General features: G+C 46.7%; 1 protein-coding gene across 1 annotated transcript in view; it reads right to left on the reverse strand.

Annotated features, from left to right (window-relative positions):
- CIMIP2A (ciliary microtubule inner protein 2A) overlaps positions 1 to 18,292 on the reverse strand; it is a 70,806-nt gene extending 52,514 nt beyond the window's left edge. The window contains exons 1-2 of the mRNA XM_065418998.1: positions 18,237 to 18,292; positions 2,014 to 2,228 (exon numbers count right to left, since the gene is read on the reverse strand). Coding sequence (XP_065275070.1) covers positions 2,014 to 2,228; positions 18,237 to 18,292 — 271 coding nt within the window. The remainder of the gene's footprint in view (positions 1 to 2,013; positions 2,229 to 18,236) is intronic.
- Between the last annotated feature and the right edge of the window lie 1,167 nt (positions 18,293 to 19,459).

The following is a 19,459-nucleotide window of genomic DNA, read 5'->3' on the forward strand; positions in this document are numbered from 1 at the left end:
TATGGTGGCCTACAGATATTTGTGATCTTAAGCTGGCTGACTCGGATTGTGATAGCATATGGTGTTGAAGAGTTTGAGTCCACAGCTGTTGTCTCATGAACATTGCCGGTCTATGTCCATGGGCTCACTGCTAAGAGATATCCTGGAATGTGACATTTTGATGCTTTCTTGTTGTCCAATAAGTGACTCTCTTGTAGTGCGAGGACATCGATCTTCTGTTCGTGTATTAGATTGGCCAGGTCATTGCATTTTGCAGAAGAGAGGCCTTCCACATGGAGGTGGCATACACATAGGCATGAGCCTTTTTTTTTTTTTCTTTCGTTGTTCACCCTGCAAAGGGCCATTTCACTTGAGATCACCACAAGTCATAAGTCTGTCAATTGGTGTTCAGTTCTCAGACTGATGGCTTGGTCGTGCCAAAGCACTTATCAGGGAGGGCTGAGTGAAGGTTGTCATCACCTCCTTTAGGTGGTGACAAGCATATGGAGCATGCCTTGGGAGGGCCAATCATTGAGCCAAGTCAGACAGTGAAGGACATTTTGGTGTCACAGAGGTGCAATTCCTGAACCCATCACTGTAAGGAAGCCATCCCTGCTCAGATCAGGAGTAAAACTATCCAATACCGCAGAGATACATGATTGTATCATAAAGCAGACCTGCCAGTCTCTTCCACCTACCTAGGGTAGGCCAAACAGTGATGCAATGCAACACTGACCAGATGCTATAAAATCTTACAGTCACAACAGCTACTTCTCAAACACTACAGGAAAAACACATGAGAAAAGCACTCAACTCAGCTGGAGCGAACAAGGAGCTACGCATTGAAGAGGCGCTTACTGAGGCCCAGCGTGCTGCTGCTGACGCAATGTTGGTTTCAGATTTTCAGATCTGTTGCACAGGGAGCATGTGTGCTGCCCAAGGGCACTTCAATTCCAGAGGAGCCCAGGGTCAATACTGAGGGTGCATGCAAAACCCTGTAAGTGCGAATCTATGTGGGCACTTCTCTAAAGAGAAGGAAACGCTTCACTCTACAGTTGCTTGGCAATGAGGAGAATGAGAAGATGTGCGTTGTAACTCAATTGGCCACAGGCGAATGACAGGTCCCACTGAAGATTCTTAAATTCTCTAAGGTCAGAGGGAACCATTGTGGTCACCTAGTCTGACTGCCTGTATATCACAGGCCGCCACCACCACCACCCAGCATCCGCAATGAGACCCACAGGAGACTAATCATGGAGCCATGATTGTTCCATGAAAGCATGTCCTACTAGTCCAAATATCATATACAAACCAAGGCCACCTAGGTGAAACTTCTGACTTAGACTCATAGACTTTAAGGTCAGAAGGGACCATTATGATCATCTAGTCTGACCTCCTGCACAATGCAGGCCACAGAATCTCACCCACCCACTCCTGTAACAAACCTCTAACCTATGCCTGAGTTACTGAAGTCCTCAAATCGTGGTTTAAAGACCTCAAGGTGCAGAGAATCCTCCAGCAAGTGACCCGTGCCCCACGCTGCAGAGGAAGGCGAAAAACCTCCAGGGCCTCTGCCAATCTGCCCTGGAGGAAAATTTCTTCCCGTCCCCAAATATGGCAATCAGCTAAACCCTGAGCATGTGGGCAAGACTCACCAGCCAGACACCCAGGAAAGAATTCTCTGTAGTAACTCAGATCCCACCCCATCTAACATCCCATCACAGACCATTGGGCATATTTACCTGCTAATAATCAAAGATCAATTAATTGCCAAAATTAGGCTATCCCATCATACCATCCCCTCCATAAACTTATCAAGCTTAGTCTTGAAGCCGGATATGTCTTTTGCCCCCACTACTCCCCTTGGAAGGCTGTTCCAGAACTTCACTCCTCTAATGGTTAGAAACCTTCATCTAATTTCAAGTCTAAACTTCCTAATGTCCAGTTTATATCCATTTGTTCTTGTGTCCACATTCAGCTGGCAGAACTTCCCTTTGTGTTTATGCCGTGGGCAAAGTCCTGAGTTTCACTCACCAGTGTATCCGGGAAAGTAACTGTAGTTTTGATCCAGCATCTGGTTTGAAGGATGCTTTGTACCACTAAAGTCCTCTAGGAACCTTGGCTTCCCCAGGGGTGCCAGCACAGAGCAAGGGCTCTTCCGAACATTGGGGTCTGTCAGCAGGCGAGAGGTGGTTTTGCCATAGGTTTCTCCGATCTGGTAGCGGGTCTGAGGGTAGAACCCACCATATCTGAGGAGGAAATCACAGACAGGTGCTTACTGGTTTGGCAGCGATGACCATTTTAAAGTTCCAGCTCCTCCACAAATAGATAGAATAATTAGTTTTATTGTTATGTTTGCATGTATCTGAAAGTGTGTGTTATGAGGGTATATATACCGTATATACTCGTTCATAAGCCGAATATTTTTGGTAAAAAAGTGACGCGTCAAAGAGTGGGGGTCGGCTTATAAACGGGTCTACACCAAAATTTGATGATTTTAAACTCTATGGGATCATTGAATTGAATATCTAATACATTGTCGTTTTGTTTACCTGGAGCGTCTGCAGGCATGGAGCCCCTCAGCTCCCTGTGGCCACGGTTTGCCGTTCCCAGCCAATAGGAGTGCGGGAAGTGGCCACTTCCAGCAGTTCCCATTGGCTGGGAACGGCGAACCGCAGCCACAGGGAACTGAGGGGCTCCATGCCTGCAGACGCTCCAAGTAAACAAAATGTCCCGACCCGCCAGCGGCTTACCCTGATGGCCAGGAGCCAAAGTTTGCCAACCCCTGAAATATAGGGTCGGTTTATGAAAGGGTCATACAGTTTTTGCTATTTTTACCTAACCATCTTGGGGGGGTCGGCTTATAAACGAACGGGCTAATGAACGAGTATATATGGTATGTGGGTGCACACGTGGGATGCCTGAGTGTAAATTGCAAATGAAGATGTGTATGGAGATGAAAGTGCACATGCCAATGTGTTGCTATGTGAAAAGCGTGAAAGTGTGCAAGTTGAAAGTGTGCATGTGGGTGTGTGAGACGCTATGTCAGGGAGTCCAGAACTCTAAGTCACCTTGTTACCCTGTCTCAGCAAGAGAGAAATTTGCTGCTACTAAACTGTGTCAGCTCCTCAACATTTCAGTCTGTTAGCCAGCCCAACAAACTCGTTAGGATTCTGCCAGTCCTTGCCTTGCCATGCAGATAATCCTGGGTGTACTACAGTTCCCGAGCCCTCTGGAATAACGTTCCTTTGTGGCATCCAGTCCCTGTCACTGGATGCCCACAGAAATACCACGTCCGCTGTCTCCAAAGAGAGAATACGCACCAGCCTGTTGGCTCAGCTGACGATGTGTCCCTCACTTCAGTATAACACCAAGATGAATTTATAATAAAACAAGAATAAGTTTAATAATAGAGATTTAAGTGGCACTAAGCAGTGATAACAGAAACAGAAAATGGTTACAAATAAAAGAAAAGAATAACATGCTTCTAAGAGTCTACATATAATCTTAGCAGCCACCCAGCTTTGTCTAAAGGAGTTCTCACCTACAGTCGCTTTTCAGCATCGACCAATCAACCTAGCTGGGGATCCACTGTTCAGAGATGCAAACAGCACTGACCTCTTTGTCCCCTCGGTGATGGGTAACAAGAGGCCTTTTTGCTTCTCTTTATATTTCCCAAATTTCATTGTCTTTGTCTTAAGAGTCAGGCTGACTCCCGAGGTCCTCCCTTGAGTTCAGCCTGTGGTGTCCTACACATGCTGACACCATGATGTTTCCTCATCCACCTGATGACCTCAGATGCAAATGAGCTGCCCATTGTCTTTGGCATCCCTATTTATGTTACAGACACAGGCAAACTGGCAAATCAACATTCCACAGTTTGCCAGAAGCTGGGAATGGGCGACAGGGGATGGATCACTGGATGGTTACCTGTTCTGTTCATTCCCTCTGGGGCACCTGGCATTGGCCACTGTTGGAAGACAGGATACTGGGCTAGATGGACCTTTGGTATGACCCAGTATGGCCGTTCTTATGTTCTTTGTCTAGGACAAACTTGTTTAACAACTTTGCCCCCAAAACATATTTTAGAACCATATTTGCAGCACACATGCATAACTCTATAAACACCCTCCATACCTACATCACACAATGATATTATTGACCGGTGTGTCACCAGCTTTCATTTGATACTACACATAACTCTCTTGGCAGATAAATACTAGGACAATAATGGGTTAGGTGTAATAAGTGTGTCAGACCTGAAGGGAGTTTACAGACCAATGAGCAGAGATGACCCGTGCCTGCTAATAGTGAGGGGGGGGGCACAACCCCAGAACAGCTGAGTCATGCCCCCCCAGGCAGCCCCCACTCCTGGTAAAGCAATGCCACCCCCTCCTGGAAAGCAATGGCCACTCCCTGAAGCTCCCAGCTGTTCCTTCTGCCTCCCCCTGCCCGGTGCAGCTCATTGGCTCCGCTGCCCTGCAGGGAGGTGGCCTGACCGCACCTTGTGACTGAACAATCTGGGGGGGGCGGGAACGTGACCCTGCATGCCCCCTCCACGCATCGCCTCTGCCAGAGGGCATTGAGGGGCTCTTAGTACAAGCATGGTTTGTAGGGGTGTGAAAATGCGCACCTCGGTCTGCCTGCAAGTGTACAAGTTTGCGAATGGGACTGTAGATGCATGTCAGTGTGTGTGTGTGTGAACACCCAGAAGTGTGAACGTGCCTGAGTGACTGTGCATGTGGTGGGGGGAGACAGGAGATGCGTTGTGGCAGTTTGATTTTGGCAAAACCTCAGTCAGCATATGTTCTTTGTATAATTAACAGTAAAACCTCTCTCGGTTCCAGGTGACACGCTGCCAGAACAGGTGCCAGCTCATGCCAAGGTCCCAGGCTTTACTGAACACTGACAAATGCAGAGCTGGAAACAAGTCTTGTTTTCCTGTGGTGTTAGCATCATCAAACCAGATAGTAGATGGTAAGTTGATAAGAACATCTTTAGATTTTATAAAATGCGTCTAGAATGCTGCATGTATTGATCTCACTTATAATTTCTATTGCCCCTGGTATAAAGTTATAGTGAGTATTTGCACTGTAAACCTTTGTAATTGTGTAACTCACAAAAACAGGAAAAGCAGCATTGATTACGGTAAAGTGCTTACCCTGCATACAAGAATGACCCACTGAAGGTGTCTGACATATTGCGTAACATCAAAAGACAGAGATTTTGTTGATTGCATTCCTAACTTCCTCCAAGAATGAGAGCCCTACACATGAACTCATCCCATCAGTTTTGGGCTCTGGAGAGGAGGGGATAAAAATCCCTGACAGGAGGAAATTGAATTTCTTTTATGCTGTCTGGACTCTGGGGGGCAAGGATTCCTAAACAGAAGCATAGAGATCCCCATGCTGCTTGGCATGAGTTAGCCTTGAAAAGACATTCGGTGCTGACAGATTACTACATCTCTGTCACCTTTGGAAACCATAGGCCAGGGCCGGCTCCAGGCACCAGCCCAGCAAGCAGGTGCTTGGGGCTGCCAAGGGGAAGGGGCAGCACATCGGGCTCTTCGGCTGCAATTCGGAGGCGGGTCCCTCTCGGAGGGAAGCACCTGCCACCGAATTCCCGCCGAAGAAGAAAGCGGCGCGGTGGAGCTGCCGCCGGAGTGCCGCCGATCACAATTGCGATTGCGGCTTTTTTTTTTTTTTCCCGACGCTTGGGGCGGCAAAAACCCTGGAGCCGGTCCTGCCATAGGCTGACCTCACTTGTGTGTATATGTTGCCAGCTTTAAGCTATAAATAACTCATTTCTTTTTCCTAGTTAATAAACCCTGAGATAGTTTATTAAAGGATTGGCTACAGGTGTTGTCTTTGGTGTAAGATCTGGGGTACCAATTGATCCTGGGTAAGTCTCTTGGGACTGGAAGCAACGTGAATATTTTGTGATTTTGGTTAAGTGACCATGTATCACTAAATCCAGCTTGTCTGGGTGGCAAGATAGATTGGAGAGCCCCAGGGGAGTGTCTCCGACTCCATGGTAAGACTGGTACAGTGATCCAGGAATTCACATTTGTTACCAGGTTGGTGAAGTCTAATGATAGAATATAGCACCATGTCTGCCCTGGAGTAGACACTCCAGACAGCGTGACACCATGGTTTGAGTTTGCATTCATAGCCTGTAAGAACACTGAATATTTTACAATCTCCAACTGTTCTGTATTTAATCATGGGTCTAAAAATGAACAAAATGAGCTTTTTACCATTAAACAATTCCTGCCCTTCTGCTATAAGAAGGGGATGGAGAAAAAAAAAAAAAAGCAAACTCCAGTAAAACACTGAAAAAATACATATGCAGTAATTGATGTATGTTTCAAAGGAAAAGTTATAGGATAGTACACAATTCAGTAAGGAGTTAAGGACACTGACTATACAGATAGATGGTGTAAACAGGAACTAGCACATTGATATTAACAGGTCACAGTCACACAGATAGTAACAACTGAAGCCAAAGTCTGGTGAAATAAATGAGTTTGTAACCAAGTAGCAAGCAAATTATTCACAGGGCTTAGTCTGGCATCTTCACTGAGCAGGGATTTAAGATATTTGTGTTACTGTCATAGTTAACTGGACCATGAACAAAATCATGTTGTGTTGGTGCTTTTGTTCAGAGCTGACATGTGACTACATGGTTTGTTTGCTCTTTTGCCTCAAGTGATACTGTGTCTCTAAGGCCCATTATAGAAAACATGTCTTATAGTGAATCACTCAAGGAGCTCAAGCCATTTAACTTAACAAAGAGAAGGTTAAAGGTGACTCGATCACAGTTTATATTTACCTGTGGCCTTGGAATCTATGAAACATTAAAAATAAATATTAAACAGAACTTAACTACAAACAAACACAAAGCTTGAAGGTTAAACCACAATATACCATTTAAAGACATCTTTAATAACAAACAAAAACCAGAAAATTCCTATCCTCTCTCTCTCTCTCTCTCTCTCTCTCTCTCTCTCTCTCTCTAGACACACACACACACACAAATATCACACACACACAAATATCACACACACAAAACTATGTTTAAAAGAACATTATTTAGGTTGCAAAGTCAAGTCCTCAACAGAGAAATGCCAGTATTTCGGTTGCTAGTGCTACCTTAATTCAATTCCCTGCTGTGTATTCATTATGATATAATCTTTAATTACATATTATTTCCCCCCCTGGGCCCTGGCCTCCACCAAATGCCCAGGATTGATGGTGGTCAGTGAATGAGCAGCAATTCATTCCTGTTTTCTTTCCTACCTGAAGCCGGAAGGGTATTCCTTTGTCTGAAGTGCACATTGATAACTGTGCTGGCGGAAAAGAGTTTCTTGGATTTTAAGGACCAGGACAGAGACTACGGCGCCGCCGAGGCTCTACCTACAGTGCATGTGGGAGCGAGGCTCCCAGCCGGAGTAAACAGATTTATCCTACTGGGGCTCAGGCTAGCACTAAAAATAGCAGTGTGGTCACTGAGGCTTGGGTTGGAGCCCCTGCCATGCACCGTGCGTAAGGCTGCGGGTGCCACTGGACATCCAGGTTGAGGAAGCATCACCACCCTGAGTCAAAGAAGAAAGCAGCTGGCCACCAAGGAACCAGAGAGTGAGGAAATCAGAGCGGAGGCATGGCAGTCCATAACCGTCAGAGGCAAGAGGATGAGGCGGCATTTTACACGGCCGTAGGCAGATGAGGATGGGCAGGCTATGAGAACCAGGAGGAATTCCACACAGCTAGAAGTTTCCAATTGATACCACCCCCTCAGCGTGGAAAGGGGAAGCTCTCTCTGACGATCTAGCTGGTTGAATGGAAGGGAGAGTTGTATGAGACACCTGTCTGAGCCCAACCTGTAAGAAAGTCAAGCTTGCCCCCCCCAAATACCTGCATCCATTCAAGGAAGACGACAATCCTTGTTGGGGATTCTATACAGAGAAGAACGGAAAGACTGTTCCGCAAGGGCCAGGCAGATGACAGGACAGAGCCCTCCCAGAACCAAGACAGGTTTCTGAAGTCAGTGGGGAAGGAAGCACTGCTGGTTTCTCTGAGTAGTTCCTGCAACAGCTGAGGAAGCTCTTAAGAGGAAGGTGATATGGAAGGTGAGCGATCAGCTGTTGTAACCTGCACAGGTTGTGCCATGTTTGTCTTTCTTCCACAGGACAGAAGCGACTTTGTCTGTACAAAGTGCAAGCTGGTCTCCATATTGGAAGAGAAGGTTCGAGGTCTGGAGAAACGAGTATCGACTCTGCGTTGCATAAGGGAAAATGAAGATTTCCTGGACAGACGTCAGGAGATGCTTCTACGGCCACAACGTTCTGAAGATTCAGAGCAGGAGCAGCAGGGACAGAAGGATGGTGAAGAAGTTTGGCAGCATGTGACCTCCAGAAGGAGAAAGAGGAGCGTCCATGTACCAGCAATGGAGATACAGGTGAGCAATCGTTTCCATGTTCTCTCTACAGGTACTAATGCGGAGAGTGGACTAGATGACCCATCTGAGGGAAGGGAGCAGAAGGAGACTCCACCGATTGGAAGGCAAAAGATGCACTGTCCTAGGGATGGGGGTTCCACGACCACCACTCCCAAGAGGAGGAGGAGGGTGGTGGTGGTCGGGGACTCCCTCCTCAGGGGGACTGAGTCATCTATCTGCCGCCCCGACCGGGAAAACCGAGAGGTCTGCTGCTTGCCAGGAGCTAGGATACACGATGGAGTTTGAGGCGCAAGTGGTGTTCTCGTCCATCCTCCCTGTGCAAGGAAAAGGCCTGGGTAGAGACCGTCGAATCATGGAAGTCAACGAATGGCTACGCAGGTGGTGTCGGAGAGAAGGCTTTGGATTCTTTGACCATGGGATGGTGTTCCAAGAAGGGGGAGTGCTAGGCAGAGACGGGCTCCACCTAACGAAGAGAGGGAAGAGCATCTTTGCCAGCAGGCTGGCTAACCTAGTGAGGAGGGCTTTAAACTAGGTTCACCGGGGGAAGGAGACCAAAGCCCTGAGGTAAGTGGGGAAATGGGATCCTGGGAGGAAGCACAAGCAGGAGAGTGCAAGAGGGGAGGACTCCTGTCTCATACTAAGAAAGAGGGACGATCGACGAGTTATCTTAAGTGCCTATACACAAATGCAAGAAGCCTGGGAAACAAGCAGGGAGAACTGGAAGTCCTGGCACAGTCAGGGAACTATGATGCAATTGGAATAACAGAGACTTGGTGGGATAACTCACATGACTGGAGTACTGTCATGGACGGATATAAACTGTTCAGGAAGGACAGGCAGGGCAGAAAAGGTGGGGGAGTTGCATTGTATGTAAGAGAGGAGTATGACTGCTCAGAGCTCCGGTATGAAACTGCAGAAAAACCTGAGAGTCTCTGGATAAAGTTGAGAAGTGTGAGCAACAAGGGTGATGTCGTGGTCGGAGTCTGCTATAGACCACCAGACCAGGGGGATGAGGTGGACAAGGCTTTCTTCTGGCAACTAGCAGAAGTTGCTAGATCACAGGCCCTGGTTCTCATGGGAGACTTTAATCACCCTGATATCTGCTGGGAGAGCAATACAGCGGTGCACAGACAATCCAGGAAGTTTTTGGAAAGTGTAGGGGACAATTTCCTGGTGCAAGTGCTGGAGGAACCAACTAGGGGCAGAGCTTTTCTTGACCTGCTGCTCACAAACAGGGAAGAATTAGTAGGGGAAGCAAAAGTGGATGGGAACCTGGGAGGCAGTGACCATGAGATGGTCGAGTTCAGGATCCTGACACAAGGAAGAAAGGAGAGCAGCAGAATACGGACCCTGGACTTCAGAAAAGCAGACTTTGACTCCCTCAGGGAACAGATGGGCAGGATCCCCTGGGAGAATAACATGAGGGGGAAAGGGGTCCAGGAGAGCTGGCTGTATTTTAAAGAATCCTTATTGCGGTTGCAGGAACAAACCATCCCAATGTGTAGAAAAAATAGTAAATATGGCAGGCGACCAGCTTGGCTAAACAGTGAAATCTTTGCTGATCTTAAATGCAAAAAAGAAGCTTACAAGAAGTGGAAGATTGGACAAATGACCAGGGAGGAGTATAAAAATATTGCTCAGGCATGCAGGAGTGAAATCAGGAAGGCCAAATCACACTTGGAGTTGCAGCTAGCAAGAGATGTTAAGAGTAACAAGAAGGGTTTCTTCAGGTATGTTAGCAACAAGAAGAAAGTCAAGGAAAGTGTGGGCCCCTTACTGAATGAGGGAGGCAACCTAGTGACAGAGGATGTGGAAAAAGCTAATGTACTCAATGACTTTTTTGCCTCTGTCTTCACGAACAAGGTCAGCTCCCAAACTGCTGCACTGGGCAGCACAGTATGGGGAGAAGGTGACCAGCCCTCTGTGGAGAAAGAAGTGGTTTGGGACTATTTAGAAAAACTGGACGTGCACAAGTCCATGGGGCCAGATGCGCTGCATCCGAGGGTGCTAAAGGAGTTGACGGATGAGATTGCAGAGCCATTAGCCATTATGTTTGAAAACTTATGGCGATCGGGGGAGGTCCCGGATGACTGGGAAAAGGCTAATGTAGTGCCCATCTTTAAAAAAGGGAAGAAGGAGGATCCGGGGAACTACAGGCCAGTCAGCCTCACCTCAGTCCCTGGAAAAATCATGGAGCAGGTCCTCAAGGAATCAATTATGAAACACTTAGAGGAGAGGAAAGTGATCAGGAACAGTCAGCATGGATTCACCAAGGGGAAGTCGTGCCTGACAACCTAATTGCCTTCTATGATGAGATAACTGGCTCTGTGGATGAGGGGAAAGCAGTGGATGTGTTATTCCTTGACTTTAGCAAAGCTTTTGATACGGTCTCCCACAGTATTCTTGCCGTCAATTTAAAGAAGTATGGGCTGGATGAATGGACTGTAAGGTGGATAGAAAGCTGGCTAGATCGTCGGGCTCAACGGGTAGTGATCAATGGCTCCATGTCTAGTTGGCAGCCGGTTTCAAGCGGAGTGCCCCAAGGGTCGGTCCTGGGGCCGGTTATGTTTAATATCTTTATTAATGATCTGGAGGATGGTGTGGACTGCACTCTCAGCAAGTTTGCAGATGACACTAAACTGGGAGGCGTGGTAGATACACTAGAGGGTAGGGATCAGATACAGAGGGACCTAGACAAATTAGAGGATTGGGCCAAAAAAAACCTGATGAGGTTCAACAAGGACAAGTGCAGAGTCCTGCACTTAGGACGGAAGAATCCCATGCACAGCTACAGACTAGGGACCGAATGGCTAGGTAGCAGTTCTGCAGAAAAGGACCTAGGGGTCACAGTGGACGAGAAGCTGGATATGAGTCAACAGTGTGCTCTTGTTGCCAAGAAGGCTAACGGCATTTTGGGCTGTATAAGTAGGGGCATTGCCAGCAGATCGAGGAACGTGATTGTTCCCCTTTATTCGACATTGGTGAGGCCTCATCTGGATTACTGTGTCCAGTTTTGGGCCCCACACTACAAGAAGGATGTGGAAAAATTGGAAAGAGTCCAGCGGAGGGCAACAAAAATGATTAGGGGTCTGGAGCACATGACTTATGAGGAGAGGCTGAGGGAACTGGGATTGTTTAGTCTCCAGAAGAGAAGAATGAGGGGGGATTTGATAGCTGCTTTCAACTACCTGAGGGGGGGTTCCAAAGAGGATGGAGCTTGGCTGTTCTCAGTGGTGGCAGATGACAGAACAAGGAGCAATGGTCTCAAGTTGCAGTGGGGGAGGTCTAGGTTGGATATTAGGAAACACTATTTCACTAGGAGGGTGGTGAAGCACTGGAATGCGTTACCTAGGGAGGTGGTGGAGTCTCCTTCCTTGGAGGTTTTTAAGGCCCGGCTTGACAAAGCCCTGGCTGGGATGATTTAGTTGGGAATTGGTCCTGCTTTGAGCAGGGGGTTGGACTAGATGACCTCCTGAGGTCCCTTCCAACCCTGATATTCTGTGATTCTATGATTCTATGATTCACTGGTGAGGCTGCCACCAATGACACTGTTGTGGGGCACCTCACAGATTATCGATGACTTCAGGGAACGCAGAAGGGTGCTGAAAGAGAGGAATGCCCAAGTGATCTTTCTTGGAGATCCTTCCTGTCCCATAAGTGAAGGAAGATTCTAGGAGTGAACTGCTGGCTAGGGAAGTGGTGTACGGGTCTGGCTTTGTGGATCATTGGGCCACCTTCTATGGGAAGTGGGGGGGGGGGCGGGGGGCGGGCTGTAAAGTTTGGATGGCCTCCATCTCAGTACAAGGGGAACCAGTCTTCTGGCTATGCTGGCTTCTGGATAGGTTGGCTAGAGTAGTAAGGGGGAGTGGGATTCACTAGGGGACTTATGTGCTTGGATCGCTCACCTCCCAGGACAGTGACTTAATCACTGTGTTAACAGGTATTCTAGGGCAGGGCTCTTTCAATCTCTCCTGTTGAAGTTAGTCCACTTTGTATGAATAATTGAATAGAATAGCTGAAAGCCCATGCTGTTACACGTGTGTGGCATTTGGGCCAAGTATTCCACCAGCACAATGACTGCATGCAAATTAGCTGCAGAGTAAGGGTGTTGATTGGTTGAGTTACCTTTGATATCACAGTTGTCTAGGACTCTTGGCATGGCATAGCTGTATGCTGCACAGTCAAATGGTATAACAAGAACCAGTGGCTAGAAGTTGAAGCTGGAACAATTCAGACTAAAAGTGAGGTATACATTTTTAATAGTGAGGGTAATTAACCATTGGAACAAAGAGTGGATTCTGCATTACTAGCAATGGTTAAATCAAGATTGAATTTCTAAATCATGATAGAAAAAACATCCTAATATATATTCTCTAGCTCACACAGAAATCCTGTGGCCATCATTACACAGGAGTTCAGACTAGATGATCACAACGATCTCTTCTGCCCGCACAGTCTACGGATATTGTTTTCCCTTTTTTCAATGTGCAGCTCTCTGCCTTATTTGCCACACACTATTAATACACTGCTCTGAAGACAGAATTCTTCATTTCCTCGTGAACTTTTCTATGGCGTTCATCACTATCATATCTCAGTGCTTCACAAGCACGGATTAATATATTTTCACAACACCCCTCTATGATGAAGGGGTATCATCCTATTTTATAGCTGGAGAACTGAGACACAGAAAGATTAAGATCTGAACTATCCACTAATTTTGTGTGTCCAATCTGAGACACCCACCCATTACATATAATCATCTGGCACTTCATATGTTCAATGCCTGGCTCCCATTGACTTCAGTTGCTGCTGTGAATGCTCAGCACTTCTGAAAGTCAGATTCCCAGGGTCTAAAGTCAGGCACCCAGAAAATGAGGACTATTGACCAACTGTGAAAATTTGATACCATCACACAAGAACTCTTTGGCAGAGATAGAATCCAATTCCCCACAGCAGCATTCAACCACCTTAACTCTGCCTTTCTCTTCTCGCAATTTCCTGTCTCATTCACTACACACCTTCCAACTTCTGTAACCATTAAAGCAAGGGTCTTACAGAGAACAGTCTTCCCTCACTCCAAAACCCTGATTCATCCCCAGAGCAGGGCCAGCTAGGCATTAAGTGAGGCGAAGGTCATGTTTAAAACATGTATGTGACAATGGGATTCAAAATTGTATCATAATGCATATGGACAAGGCGACCTTTGTTAATGCTGCACGGGCAACCTTAGTTCTGACATTTCCAAACTAAATGTTGCTGACAGAGGAATGGGAAGACTCTGGAATCTTGGACTCCATTCCAAGCTCTGCAAAGGAGTGTGTTACATGTCAGTGACATCTGCTGGAGGCTCATGCTGCCAGTGCTAAAATAGCCTTAGAATTTTAGACATTATAGATGACAATTTCCTGACTCAAAAAGTGTTGCAGCCAACATGTGGGAATTCTTTGTTAGACCTTGTCTTAGCAGATAAAGAGGAACTGATCACACAAATCAAAGATAGCTGCAGCTTAGATACAAGTGACCATGACTTGATTACATTTATAATATGTAACCAGAATAAAGTCAAGACCAGTAAGAGATATATATATATATATACACACACCAAGTCAGATATATATATATATATATATATATATATATATATAAAAACACAAATGGAAGAAAGGGGAAGCTGATAGTAATGAGTATAAATCAGAAGCTAGGAATTGTAGAAAATTGATAAGGGACTGTGACGAAGTTGGGGATTTTTGTAGTGTTTTACATGAATAGTATGTGCACTCCTCAGTTTCCCTGTGTGATGCATGTTCAACAAGGTGGTGGGAGAGGGTTTGTTGTTGCAGGGGACCAGGTGTGACCTCGCCTGGCAGCCGGGACCCCCAGAGAACGGCCTGAAGATGCGGAACTCTAATAACTGGTGACTTGGTGACTAAGAGGCCCACCCCAGCTTGGCAATCAGTCGGTTCTGGCCAGTGGGAGGACAAAGAGCAGAGGAAAGAGGACCCCAGTGACCTGACCACCCAGTTCCAGCCAGAGGGGAACAAAGGACGGAAGAGAGAGGGCCCCAGCGACCTGTTTACCTGGGACAGAAGACAAAGGACGGGGGGGAGTTGTTGGGGAAGATGATATCGGATGATCAGCTGGAAGGAGGGGGCTGCTGGACTGGGGAGAGAGAGCAGCCAGAGCCCCCCTGGATGCAGGAGAGACCTGGATGTCCTGTGCTGAGGGTTGCTAGGCCTGAGGGCCCGGAGAGCTTCCTGTGCTGGGTTTAGATGCTCAATATGCCCTCCTGTTTTACACTGGTGGAGAGTCACTCCAGTCTAGAGATCAAGGTTGCATTATTCCCTCTGGGTGTGGAGGCCCCGGGGGTCCAGAGCGAGTGGACTCCCTGAGGGGGCCCACGGCGAGAGACAGGTGTGCTAAAGGCTCAGAGAGCTGTGGTTCCAGGAGGCAGAGGGACTTAACCCCTGAGAGATTGGACCCCCGAGAAGGGCTGTCACACTGAAGGGGGTTCCTCCCAGGGACCGTACAGAGCTGAGAAAGAGCACGCGTCCTCGGAAGCTGTGAAGGGACACAGAAATATGCTGCCAGCAGAGTTAAGGACAATAAGGAGTTTTAAAATATATTAGGAACAAAAATAATCCTGACAAAAGTACTGCTCCATGACTAGATGGAAATGGTAGAATTATCAATAATAATGAAGAAAAGGCAGAAGTGTTCAATAAATATTTCTGTTCTCTATTTGGGTGAAAAAAAAGGAGACGACTGTCTCATCATCTAGGGATGATAACACTCTTTCCAGTCCACTAGTATCTCTGGAGGATGTTAAACAGAAGCTACTAAAGTTAGACTCTTTAAAACGAGCAGGTTCAGAGAAAACTCTTGGATGCAAGTTAAAAGAGCTGGCTGAGGACCATTAACGTTGATTTTCAGTAAGTCTTGGAGCACTGGGGATGTTCCAGAAGACTGGAAGAAAGCGAATGTTGTGCCCATTTTAAAAAAGAGTAAGTGGGATGACCTGGGTAATTATAACGCTGTCAGCCTGACATCGATCCCGGGCAAGATAATGGAGCAGCTGATATGGGACTCGATTAATAAAGAATTAAAGGGAGGGTAATGTAATTAATGCAGATCAACATGGGTTTGTGGAAAATAGATCTTGTCACACTTTTTTGATGAGATTTGTAATTTGGTTGATAAAGGTAATAGTGCTGACATAATATACACCTCTACCCCGATATAACGCTGTCCTCGGGAGCCAAAAAATCTTACCGTGTTATAGGTGAAACCGCGTTATATCGAACTTGCTTTGATCCACCGGAATGCACAGCCCCGCCCCCTGGAGCACTGCTTTACCGCGTTATATCCGAATTCGTGTTATATCGGGTCGCGTTATATCGGGGTAGAGGTGTACTTAAACCTCTGTAAGGCGTTTGACTAAGTACCACACAACGTTTGGATTAAAAAACTAGAATGCTATAAAATTAACTGATAGGCCTCAAAACGTCACTGTAAACAGGGAATGGTCATCACTGAGTGGGTGTGCTTTCCCGTGGGGTCCTGCAGGGATCCGGTTTTGGTCCTACGCTGGTTAACATTTTTAATCAATGACTTGGAATAAAGCAAAATCATCACAGATACGTAGTAAATAATAAGTGGTAAATGATAAAGAGGACAGGTCACCGATTCAGAGCAATCTGGAGCTCTTGTTAAACTGGCTGCAAGCAAACACTATTCATTTTAATATGGCTAGAGGTAAGTGTATACATCTAGGACCAAAAAACGTTGGCCATACTTACAGGATGAGGGACTCTATCCTGGGAAGCAGCGACTCTGAAAAAGATTTGGGAGTCACGGTAGAATACAAGCTGAACATGAGCTCACAGTGTGATGCTGTGGCCCAGAGGGGATGTACAAACAGGGGACTCTCAAGGAGGAGCAGAGAGGTGATTTTAGGTCTATATTTGGCACTGGTGCCACCGTTACTGGAATCCTGTGTCCAGCTCAGGTGCGCACAATTCAAGAAGAATGTTGATAAATTGGAGAGAGTTCAGAGGAGAGACACGAAACTGATGACAGGATCAGAAAACTGCCTTAGTGATAACTCAAGTTCCTCAATCCATTTAGCTTAGCAAAGAGAAGGTGAAGGGGTGACTTGATCACAGTCTATACGTACCTACCTGGGGAACAAATATTTAATAACGGGCTTTTCAATCTAGCAGAGAAAGGTCTAACACGATCCAATGGCTAGAAGTTGAAGCTAGACAAATTCAGAGAGGCAATAAGGCATCCATTTTAAAAGATGAGAGTAATTAACTATTGGAACAATTTACCAAAGGTTGTGGTGGATTCTCCATCGCTGACAATTTTTAAATCACAATTGGATGTTTTTCTAAAAGTTCTGTTCTAATAATTATTTTGGGGAAGTTCTATGGCCTGTGGTATACGGGTGTGTGCGTGTGTCAGACTAGATGATCATAATGGTCCCTTCTGGCCTTGGAATCTATGGATCTAATGGGCACAGACTTTTTTGTCTATTCCCTCCAAGCTTGAACCCTTCTGACCCATCTCCTCCAACTTGTCCCTGTTCCATTGCTGTCTCTTCCCCACCCTGTCTCCCCATCCTAGTTCCATTCTCCTCAACTAGCCAACACCAGTTTCCAATCCTCCGGTTTTTCATCCTAGCCCCCGTCTCGCTCTCCAGACTCCTGTCCTGTCTCCCCCATTCCTATTCTCAGTATCCATGCCCAGCCAGTCCCACTTCCCCTCCTTCCAGATCCTCATCCAATCAGTCTCCTTCCCCTCCACCTCTTTCTTCCTACCTTTCTGGTTTCCAATCCCAGTTTCCTTGCCCAGCCAATCCCAGTCTACTCCCAATACCTAGTCTCCTTCCCTCCCCACTGAGAACAGAAGAGAGTCAGGCTCCAGGCTTTCATTTATGGTGTCTGGCTCTGACCCAGCCCAGAACAGCAATTAAAGGGAAAGACCTGCTCAGCCCCCAACAGCCTCAGGTTGGAGCATACTCAATGCAGGTGAAGTCTTTTGGAAATTTAGCTGCAAAGCTCTAGCAGGTGTCCTGTGAGCATGTGTAATCTGCAGTTTTTCAAAGTCTGATGACTTGGTCAAGTTTGGGCATATTTTAAAAGGACTGGCAAAAGGCAGGCCCCCGATATAAAGGCCAAGCCCCTGCCAAATTTCAAAACTCTACTCCAAAGAGGCAGTAGAGGTTTTAAAAGAAAAGGACACCAGAAATTAATATGGGCAAAACATATTTTTCCTTACCCCAGTTCCTACAGCTGAAGCATTTTGCCTGATGGTCTCCAAAATAATTCAGCCTGAACCAGACCCCCTGGGCGGAAAATTTCAGCCCAGACAATCACAGTTTGGCAAAAGTTATGAGAGATTGAAAATAGCATCTTATAAAAGGAAGTGTCAGGCAGCCTTCGTAATAGTTGGTGCTATCAGCCCCACCTATAACATGCATGTATATACATTAACAAGCTTCTCCCCCACATACCCAGGCACACACACATAATAAAGCTATGTTAAAAAAGAATGTTAAAGTTGCAAAGTCAAGCACTCACAAATGAGGAAATGCCAGACCTTAATTCCATCTTTAACTATATTCTATACAAATGCTTCCCTGATTCATTCAGTACACTTTTAAATGGAGAGTTTAATTATATCAGGAGACAGATCACAATTCATGTAAACAATACATTTCCCTCCTCCATCCTCCCCAATTACACCAAGTTCCTTCAGCAACTGTAAGTGATAGGTTCGCTATGCGAGTCAGAACTCACCCTGGGATGTAGTAAGGATCCGGGGTGAAGAGGCTGTGTTTCGGTGGGGCTGACATTGTAGGTCAGCATCTGTGCTTGGGTCTTCAACTTACAGGAGGCAGGGACTGGGTGAGGTCAAACAACACGGTTGCCATGGCAACCATTGTGAAGATGCCACAAAGCCACAGCAGCAGCAAAGCCAGAAAATTTAATACGCTCGTAATGACACTTCATACCAAACGAAGCCCTGTGCTTGTCAGTTTTCTGGGTCAACATGTACAACAGACAACTGGCCAAGTTCCGAGGGGAGGCTAGGGTCTGTCCAGGACGGTGAATAAAAGTGCTTTTCTTAGACAAACGACCTTACTTGAGTTAGCATAATACACTTGGAAAGCCCCCGAGCACTTCTGTAAGACACAGTTTAACACCTTTGAAGTTGTGTTAGCAGGTTGTGTAGTAGCCTAGGTCATGTAGCGTTCACCTATAGTGCAAAATACCCATCTAACATGACTGTGAAGTTGTTAAACTGTGTCTATACAAGGTGCTTCGACTCATGTTAGCAAACTTGATTTTAAAGTGCTCCCTATAGCATAACCAACATAACACACAAGCCAGATTAATATTCCACAGGCTGTCCCAGCTACCAGTTTAAACTTCCCAAAGTAGCCATCTAGGATTGTGATGGGACAGCTGCCCCTCACTGGTATGTAAGGGGTTAAAGCAACCCTGGGGAGGCTGTGTGGGAGGCAGCCAATAAGGAAAAGGCTTGTAGTGCTAGCCAATTAGGAGAGGGTTTATTGGAGGAGCCAATCAGGGCCAGGCTGGCCCATATAAGAAGAGGCTGCTGAGCATAGCAGAGGACAGTCAATCCCTGGAGGACGAGGGAGGAGGAGAAGGAGGACTGGCTGCTTAGCGGGCTGGAGTGCCATGGACAGAGCAGTGCCGGGAAGGGTCAGCAGAGTATGAGAAAGCTCCAGGCTGACTGCTGTCAAACTGAGGCCCTGATACAAGGGCAGAGGCGGTGCTGGGGCTGCGGGGAAGTGGCCCAGGGAAGGAGATGGCGGAGTTGGAGAAGGGGCAGTATGTGGCTGCCAGTTATAGGATCCTTGGGTCGGGGCCTGGAATAATGGGCGGGCCTGGGCTCTTCCCCCTCCCCGTTTCCCCCACTGGCCACTGAGGGAAGTGGGCAGTGCATGGACTGCAGTCTGCCACTGAGACGAGTGGCTAGAATCTGGACTGCAGAT

Source organism: Emys orbicularis, chromosome 18 (genome assembly GCF_028017835.1).
Source record: "Emys orbicularis isolate rEmyOrb1 chromosome 18, rEmyOrb1.hap1, whole genome shotgun sequence".
Classification (NCBI taxonomy): Eukaryota; Metazoa; Chordata; order Testudines; family Emydidae; genus Emys; species Emys orbicularis.